At 45.2% G+C, this 9,633-nt stretch overlaps 1 protein-coding gene across 2 annotated transcripts in view; it reads right to left on the bottom strand.

The window, feature by feature from the left end:
* The window catches only part of ANXA2 (annexin A2), a 63,284-nt gene that overhangs the window by 44,205 nt on the left and 9,446 nt on the right, over positions 1 to 9,633 (bottom strand). For both annotated transcript variants that reach the window (XM_005861112.2, XM_014535505.1), the window contains exons 2-3: positions 9,368 to 9,426; positions 5,747 to 5,846 (exon numbers count right to left, since the gene is read on the bottom strand). In XM_005861112.2, the coding sequence (XP_005861174.1) occupies positions 5,747 to 5,846; positions 9,368 to 9,415 (148 nt within the window). In that variant the 5' untranslated portion in view covers positions 9,416 to 9,426. The remainder of the gene's footprint in view (positions 1 to 5,746; positions 5,847 to 9,367; positions 9,427 to 9,633) is intronic.

Raw genomic sequence — 9,633 nt, 5'->3', positions numbered from 1 at the left:
GGAAGGATGGATCTGGATCCTCCCATCATCCCTGGGTGACGTGGTATTTGGATTTCCTCAGGGAGAGGCAGGCAACAATCCTTGAGAACTACCACTTAGGAAGGGAGCACAGATCCTCCAGCCATGTTTACCAGCGTCTTAGCTCCACTTGGGCCTCTGTACCCGACCCCCATCCTCTGTAGACAGAACTCAGAAAATCAGAAAACCTGTGCTCTAAGGTGACTGTAACTCAGCACTGGCCCTCTTTGTTCCCAGCAGTGTTGTAAGAGCAGAACTCCATCGAAAGTAAATTCGTACAAGGCAAGGCCTCGGCTGCAGGAATGCTCCCTCCTGGAGCGTGAGACACCCTGGGCAACGCGCGTCACAAGGCCTTTCTCACAAGGACACTCACTCTGACGTAGGGGGTCTTGATGGTCTGGGCCCCCACCTCCTACCGCCTCTGAGAGGAGAGAAGCTACTTTTCAGAGCCACTCAACCTCCTGGCATCTTCTAGAGAGTACCGGCCCAATAGCTCTCTCAACTCAGTGCATATGCCTCGGTGTGCTGGTGAGCCCGAGACGTGCCCTGTTGTCTTGCTCTCCACTGGCACGGGCTGCTGGTGCTTTGGCCACGCCGGAAATAAATCTTAAATGGTTCCACTTTTCAAACGTAAGAAAAAATGTGCAAAAACTTGCTGCAGTTACGCTTCTATACTTATGCCTTTGAGAAGGGGGAAGAACAGACCCGCTTTTGCATTCCTTCCGGAGAACACAAATACTGCTGAAATCAAAACTGGCAATAATAATAGGGCAACTCATTACCCCCCCTTCCAGAGAGAGAGAGACCCAAGCTGTACCAGTTTATTGGCACTTACACTAACTCCGGGGTTGTGCTGCCTCTAATTACAATCTATTTGATGTAGTCTAGATTCATCCTTTTCTCATTTAGCTGACTTTCCTTTCTAGTTATTTGGACCCATATGGTAAACCATTCACAGCTGTGTTGTACACGCCACAGTATATATTTAACCCAAGGCCAATCTAGACCACGAGACTCCTACAGATTTAAGTCTCCGAAACCTCTTGTTAATTAAGCAATATTACTACTTATGCACAGCTTTATTCAGTTTCTAACTAGACATTAAATTAAGGTAAGTAATTGTACAGTCTACCTCAAGCCAGAGCATAACACCAAGTAACCGTGCAGTGGGTGTAGGTAACATACCCAAGAACTACTGAGACCCCATCAAACTAGAAACAAAGCAGGTTTAGGAGAGTGAGCTAAATTCACTTTGTGAAAACAGATCAAAGCTCACTAGGGGACTGGTACCCTCGTCGGATGCTGTCCGGATTCTGAAACTGTTCTTTGCTACCTTCTCTGCCAGCCGTGTGCCCCGCTCCCTGCACTCACTGTGTGCTCTGTGTCTGTGTGCACTAGACTATTCCGGTGAAATGTATACCTTCTCACACAGTCCTGAGGGCTGTGTAAATAAGATTAAATACAATTAGTGAAATAAAGTCCTTACCCTCAAGGAGCTGACATTCTGGTGGGAGAGATAAATCCATATGTAAGTAATGACAACACAATGTGACAGGAGCTGTGTAAGAGCATAGAAAATGAAATGATGGATTCTGCCTCCACCTCAAAGACAGCTTGGAGAAGAGGCTGTGTGTCAGCTGGGGCTGAGGGGTGAAGGGGAGCCAGCTGGATGTCAGGAGTGGGCTAATGCTCCCTCTAGAACAGCGGTTTTTAATTGGTGTGCCGAGGCACGCTGGTGTGCCACAAGGATTTTTAAAACATGTAAAACCTGACTATTTAGTCAGGGACATTGACCTCTTTTCCCTTAGATGGTCAAATAAGAAAATGACAATAGCTATCCAGTATGAGAGAATCAAAATTATACTTTTAAAATCAGATTGGCAAAAATGTATTTGTGGCGTGCTGCAGAATTGTAGTAATTACTTCATGTGCCACGAGCATTGAGAAAGGTTGACAATCGCTGCTCTAGAAGAGGGTGGCTCACTCCTATCAGAGCAAAGGCTCTGTTTGGGGCACCGAGCAACCTAGAAATGAAGACAGGAACAAATCTGCAATGGGTGAGGCAAGGAGGCCCATTAAAGGGGCAGACACCACACCAAGCCAGGTGAGAGATGAGAAAGGTGGAGGGGGAGAGATGGGGAAGAGCTGCTTTGGGACCCTCTGACCAGTCCAGGCCGTGCCAGCCCACAGATCTCACCCAGGCCGACTCCTGCTGGTAATCCTCCCCACTCCAGGCCTGCTCAGGGTTTGCAGTCCTTGTGTTTAACAGCAACTGATTAACCCTCCGCCACAGGTGATTGCTCACACAACAAGGAAGTAGACTTTGTGTCAGATGGAGCAGGCTCCTCCCAGCATGCTCTGCACTTGGCACACACGTGTGCACACACACTTAGGGCACCCTTCCTAGGAGAGAAGGCCCTCATAGTCATCTTTCCTTTTCACGGTCCTCTGGCTTTTGTTTGTATCAGCGTTTGAGGTTTACCCTTCCTTTCATGTCAAGGAAACACCAATTACTTAGCATGGTGTCCTCCCCGTAAAGCGTTTGAGGAGGGAGTGGGGGCAAGGTGTGGCGCAGCTTCTTAATTACACTGAAGGGAGAAGGCATTCTAAAAGGGAGGGTTAAGATCTTAATTAGCTCATTCGTTAAGTGGTGTTAGTTATCTAAAAATATCAAAGGGAAGGAAAAGGAACAAAAGGGATTTTACCCTCCTGAAGAATAACTTCATTTTAGCTCGTAATTAAATGTATTGCCTTCCATTATGACGGTAAATATGTCATCATAGACAATTTTAAAAATACAGAATATATTGAAAGCACAAGGAAGGAAAAGGATCAATTACCCATAACTCCATATATCAGTTAATAATGCCTTTTTTCCTTTTTGACATAAAAAAAAAGTGGTGGTGTAATCATACTGTACATACTCTCTTCTGTCCTTTTTTAATGCAACTGTCACAGTTATGGTGAATTCATATTAAAATGAGTGTTGGAAAATTATGGTGATGACTGTACAAGTCCATGAATACACGAAAAAATAGTGAATTGTACATTTCACATAGGCAAGTTGTATGGCATGTGAACTACATCAAATAAAAATGTTAAAAATTGTTCAGAAACTTTATTTTCTGGTCTCTAATATTCTACAGACATTCTATGTCATGTAGCGTGAGTTACCACCATTTACTAAGTCACCCCCCAGCTAGAAGCTATCTGGGTTTTTCACTATCATAACCAATACTGACACTCACATGATTGGTACACTGAGCTCTATATGCATATCATAGTCTTCCTTCTCAATAGTTGCCTAGACGGATTTCATATTTTAAAGGACCAACTGACAACTCAAGAAAATTTAATTACGCTGTAAAATCATTAGGCACCAAAAAAAAAAAAAAAAAATAGTTCCTAAAAGAACTCATTGGGCTTTACCTCTGAAAGAGAAGAAGAGAGGAACCTAAAGCAGGACCACAAACATGACAGGAGTCTGATAACAACAGAATCCCGTGTTCTGTGGCTGACATTCCCTCAGCACAAGTCCTGGCAGGTTGGTGTCGCGTCGGGATGCTCAGGCACACAGCCTGGGGCTGGCCAGAACTCTGTTCAAACCCGTTTGAACCAAGGCCGAGAGACCTAGAGCATGTTAATCCTCAATGTCCCCCGTGGACTGGGAGGATGGCGCACTACATCAGAGGGTGAATCTGAAGTCCACCTACGATGAGAGTTTCGAAAGTGCTTGGTGCAATGCGTGCCCATAAGGAGCATCAATAAACTCAATAAATAGCTGTAACTGGGATAATGATGATGTCAGCTGCTTGTGACCAAGCGAGAAAGCAGGAATCCAAATCTCAGCCTTGCAGACGTTTCTGCTTAGAAACTACAGTCTTTTTCTACTGACTTAGAAAGGGCCTGAAGGTATTTTTATTGCCATGGGAGTTTCAGCCGTTACCAGAGCTCCTTTGCGCAATCTTAACATTCCAGTGTGCGAAAAGCTTTCTCACGCAGGGACAAAGGCCGTCTTTGTCTCCAGCTGGTGAAAGGCACCATCTTCGTCAGATGAGTTTAACTGTTGAACCTGGAGTGTGTTCCCACGATGGCATGATGGGAAGCCCCAGGAATGTAGACACACCCAAATACTAACGAGACAGGCTGAGTTTTAGGAAAGTGGAGTGTGTGTGTGTGTGTGTGTGTGTGTTAAGGGAAACTATTTTGAGCAATGTGAAAACGCCCGGCACTAAGCAAAGATGCTAGGTGGTACTTCACAATAGCCCTGTGAGGTGGGAGCTTTGATGAGTCCTACTTACTAGTGAAAAAACTGAGGCTTAAGGAAGTTAAGTAATTTTCCAGTCACATAGCTAGTGAATTAGTGGCAGAGCCGAGATCTGAACCCATGATCACACACACTCTCATCCACTACACTCCACTGAGTAGTACTGACTGTACTGAGATAAGCCCTGCAGATTTTAGTTTATTTTCTGATTAGTGACTTCCTGGCTTCCCAACCTGGCCTTTGACAAGTATGGTCATTTACAAACACCAAAAAAAGAAGATTTTTTAAAGGTCAAATCTGGACGCTTCCTTATTCTCCCTTCCGTGATCCAGGCAGCCATTCTGGGAAGTGCCCACGGTGGCCCCCGGAACGCAAGGCTGCTGTGAGGCAGATGAAACAAAGCCCTAGGTCCTGTTAACAGGGGTGGGGAACCTTTTATCTGCCAAGAGCCATTTGGATATTTATAACATCATTCTTGGGCCATAAAAAATTATTAACTTAAACATTAACCTGCTACAATTGGTCACACATTTAATTAATGCATTGGGAGGGCCAGACCAAATGATTTTGCAAGCCTTATATGAGCCTTGGGCTGGATGTTCCCCACCCTGTGTTAAAACCACGGCATGTAAAGGATCCTCACAGTGAAGAGGAAGTCCAGAAGGGGAAACGAGTGGTGAAATCACAGCATCACCACAGTGATCACCATGGTTCCCGGGATTCCGGGGATGGGGAAACCCCAAAGATACGTGCTTCATTAACATGAGCCCAAAAGTCGGAACTTTTACTCCCGTGGACACAGAGAACAGCGTGATGACTTGAACACACTCTTGCTCAATTCTATCCAATCCAGGGCTTTATCTGCGGGAGTTAGATAGGGAGGCTTTTAGCCTCCTGGTCCTCTTACTCATCCTGAAACTCGAGGAAACATACTCATTCCAACAATTCTTCCAATTCCAGCTCCAGGCCTAAGGAGTGGCGTGACTTGTAGAGTCACCAAAAATAAAAAAGAGTCTGAATTTTTCTCTCATTAGATCAATCTAAGAGCAAAGCAGTAAAATTTCCCCAGCATTTTGCCAACAAACATAATGAAATTCAAGGGGAATCAGGACAAAAAGAAAGGCCCTTAGGGATCACCATGACCAACTTCTTCCTTGACAGGAGAGGCACTGCAGCCTCAGAGGGAAGGGCGGGGCCCCAAGCGCACACCGGGGGCCCAGGTCCTGGCTGCTCTCAGCCTGGGCCGATTTCCATGTTGCTATGCTATTTGGTTAAACTATGTTCTCATGTTTTAGATCTTCTTCTCTCCAAATTGAGGAGGGAAGAGGCGGAAAAGGAGGGAGGGATGAAAACAAGCAGGTGTGGGGTAAGGTAGGGTTGAATCTGCTCCATTAAGACAATTGCGAATGCCCAATGTATGGAGATTCGAGGCAGGATGAAGAGACAACTACAAATGCCTACCTTTGGTCTTGATGGCCGTTTCAATGTTCAAAGCATCCCGGTCAGCATCGAAGTTGGGGTAGGCTTTGACCGACCCGTACGCACTTACGGGTGTGGAGTGCTAAGGGCAAAAGACAAACAGGCAACCACATCATGCACACTGAAGATCCTCTCGTTGAAACATCGATTTCTACAATAGATTTATTTTTCCTACTGTTTCTTTTAACAATTCCAATCATTCGTAGACTAGAGAACCACTTAAGTATGAACAAGCCACCAAATATAAGATAAGGAACTGCACTGTTTCCTGTGAGAATTCTTCCTCAAAGGCCCGGTGAGTTTAGAATGTGCTGTCTATATGTCCACTTTTCTTACTTTAGTGCACGCTCAAAAGCAGGCAACACAAAGCTGGGCATTCGAAAGCACCTGTGGATTTGGGGAGGTTTGAAAGAGCATTCACATTAGGCTGGCAACAATTCAAAACAAACGGAGAATGTGAAAATGCCTGAATAGCAAGTGTGTTCTGCCAAGTTTTTGTGACAGGCCCACGAATTTCCACTTGGGCCTGTTGGCTGAGCTCATGATGTGTTTAAAAGCAAATGCAAAACGCCGGCCTGCTTGCCTCTTAAAGTGAGGAAGCTCCCCCACCTTGGGCCACCGCTGTGACACCAAGGTGGTCAGGCCACGTGGCTACATCCTCCTTCATGTGGGCCCAGTTCCTCCTGCTCTTCCCTCTCCTCTCTGTCCCCTCCCTCTGCTGTATTATCACTATCTCCCCCTGCCTACCACTCTAACTAGTATTTTTTTTTCCTTATTGCCTTTTTTTTTAAACAGCCATCTCTTTTTAAATTTTATTTTTATTGATTTCAGGGAGAGAGGAAAGGAAGGGGGGAAGAGAGAGAGAGAGAAAAGAGAGAGAGAGAGAGAGAGAAACATCAATAATGAGAGAGAATCATTGATCAGCTGCCTCCTGCATGACTCCTACTGGGGATTGAGCCCACAACCTGGGCATGTGCCCTGACCAGGAATCGAACCGTGACCTCCTGGTTCATAGGTCAATGACAATCACTGAGCTACGTGGGGTAATGGGCTTTGAAAAACATTTCAAAGGAAGAGGGTATGGTCGCAATGTTTTTCAAAGCCCATCAGCCTTCCTGATGGGATGGACCCACCCCACCTGAGAGGTGAGGGCAACAACCTGCTCCTTCCCACAGGGTCAGCTCGCCTCCCCTTGAAGCTCCTGCAGCTCTCCTCCTCCCTGCCCGCCCCCCCCCCCCCCCCAAGCACAAAGGACAGACAAGAGGACGGACAATGTGGTTTTGGTTGGCTGATGGCCGGCACAGCCACCCACAACTGTCCCACTTTCAGTGCCAGGGTTCCCCATCCTGAACCACCCCCGCCTCCCCCAGTACATAAAACCCATCATAATATGCGACTCTGTGTTGGCTCGGTTCCTGGAAAGAGGCAGAGACTAAGGCGCCCTGACTGACCTCTCCACCCACAGACATTACGTTATGGGCACCAGCTCCCTCTCCCACCACTTGGTTGTGTTAGCAGGGAGCTTATACAGGGAAGCAACTAAGAGTCCATCCCCTTGAATGCGTGTCCCAGGACAAGCCAGAAATCTAAGTTCAGAATTGGACAAAACGTCTCACAATGCGCCTGTAACTCTCCTGGCCAAGCAGGAAGTCCAGTTCATATGTATAACTCAGGAACACAATGAGCTACCCAGGTGTTTTCCACCTCACTTCACGCCTTAAACTTTCCAGTAAGATGAACTCAATGGGAACCGAGCACACACTCAGGGAAAGGTAAGAACAACGTGCTCTTTTGAAAAGCTCTCTCTGCCATGGTGGCTGCAAAGTGTGGGTGGAAATCTAAGGAAAAATATCTCCCTATGTAATGGCAGTACCATCCATGATTTACAAAGCAGATGGTCTGGTCACTGAGCCACATCATGTGTGGCTTCTGTTACAAAGTGCTCTCTCATCCTATACCCAAACATGAGAAGGGCAACGTTTGGCATAATTTTATAGTATCCATGGAAACAAAATTAAATGGATAACTAAACCTGTTACCTGTAAATCCACACATCTGAAAATCAAATTATTGAGGCAAAAGTGATCCTCCCTCAAAACGCTAGAGAAAACATGGCATTTTCTATTGCAGGCCCATCTCCCCAGACAGAGAAACGCATCACACTGGAGTGCAGTGACCTCAGAGGCTGCTCGAAAAGCCCTGTCAGGACACCTGATTCTAAAGACGATATAACGATCGGGTCCATTAAAGGAAGAAATCACTCAGCTCCTGGACCTGCCTGGACCTCAATACGCAGCTTGTACTGTTGCCAACAGCAGTGGGCACCAGTTCCAAAAGGAAAGATTAGAAGTACGTATAGGCTCTCCACACCGTAACACCTGTGCTTGCATGGACACCGTCCATCTGAACATTTTGATGTCAAGCACCACAGACAATAGAGGGTTCTGTACCCACATGCTCCAAGCTGCGGTCGACCCACAGCGAGCGCTTCTTGGTACTTTAATTTAATTGAGAGCATATCATGAAAATTCTCCCAAGACATGCCTACAACCGGTGTCACTCACTGCTGAGTTTTTGTAAAGCCATTTCAGTCAAGATGACCTAAAAGATGTAAGATGGCCCTAGCCGGTTTGGCTCAGTGGATAGAGCGTCGGCCTGCGGACTCAAGGGTCCCAGGTTCGATTCTGGTCAAGGGCATGTACCTTGGTTGCAGGCACATACCCAGTAGAGAGTGTGCAGGAGGCGACTGATCGATGTTTCTCTCTTATCTATGTTTCTAACTCTCTATCCCTCTCCCTTCCTCTCTGTAAAAAAAATCAATAAAATATACATATATTTTTTAAAAAGATGTATGATGTTCTTAGATACGTTACATTTTCATAATTTATATTCTACTTGATCCTAAAAGTATTTGTAATGATATAATCTCACATGTAGTGTGACAAATTTTAACATAAAACAGAGAAGCAAATGCACCAGAATTATAGATTCACCTATTTCCTGGGAAAGATAATTAAAAATAATTCTGAGCTCCGTGATAGCCAAAGCAAAAAGGAAACATGATGAATCACAGTAGGCTCATTATTTAATTTTTTTAAACAAAAAAAAGAACAAACATCCTAGCTTTTTAGGAGAAAAGCTTTCCCAGGTACTAAAATAATTTTTTTTTAAAGAAGTAAGTTCTTGTGTGGAATAACTTCCTGGACACTTACAAGCCCCGAATCCTCAGGATCTTTTTTGTTGTTGTTAATCCTCACCTGAGGATATTTTCTCCAGTGATTTTTAGAAAGAGTAGAAGGAAGGGATAGGGGGAGGGAGGGAGGGAGGGAGGGAAGGAGGGAGGGAAAGAGAGAGAGAGACAGAGAGAGAGAGAGAGAGAGAGAGAGAGAGAGAAAGAGGCATTGACATGAGAGAGACACATAGATTGATTGCCTCCCTCACTGGGGAAGCAACCAATGGATTGGGGGAGAACGGAGAACCAGGATGGGGAGTGATTGTCTAAATTTTATCCCATTTTCTTAGTTGCACAAGAAAAGGGAATAGTATTATCCAGAGAGATGTACAATTTGCAAAAATGACACCAAGTGAAAATGATATACTTACCTCCCCCTCCAAGCTGAGCTTGCACAGAATTTCGTGAACAGTAGACATTTTGAAAGAAGCTGGAAAAAAAAATACAACAAGAAGTCTTTAGGAAGAGTCTTTCCTTCCCCGAAGCACAGCAATTCATTACACTAATCTCTACTTCTCGGACCATTTCATCTGAGGATATTAGAGTAATTTTTACCAATATATGCAATTTCCATCTCATGATTGGGAAAATTAAAGCTTGGCGAAGGTTTGCTGAGGTTTGGGATGGGCTGCTGAGT

This window comes from Myotis brandtii, unplaced genomic scaffold, assembly GCF_000412655.1.
Source record: "Myotis brandtii unplaced genomic scaffold, ASM41265v1 scaffold144, whole genome shotgun sequence".
NCBI classification, from domain to species: Eukaryota; Metazoa; Chordata; class Mammalia; order Chiroptera; family Vespertilionidae; genus Myotis; species Myotis brandtii.
Note: the sequence above shows the minus strand (reverse complement) of the source record. Positions and strands in the feature narration are given on the sequence as shown.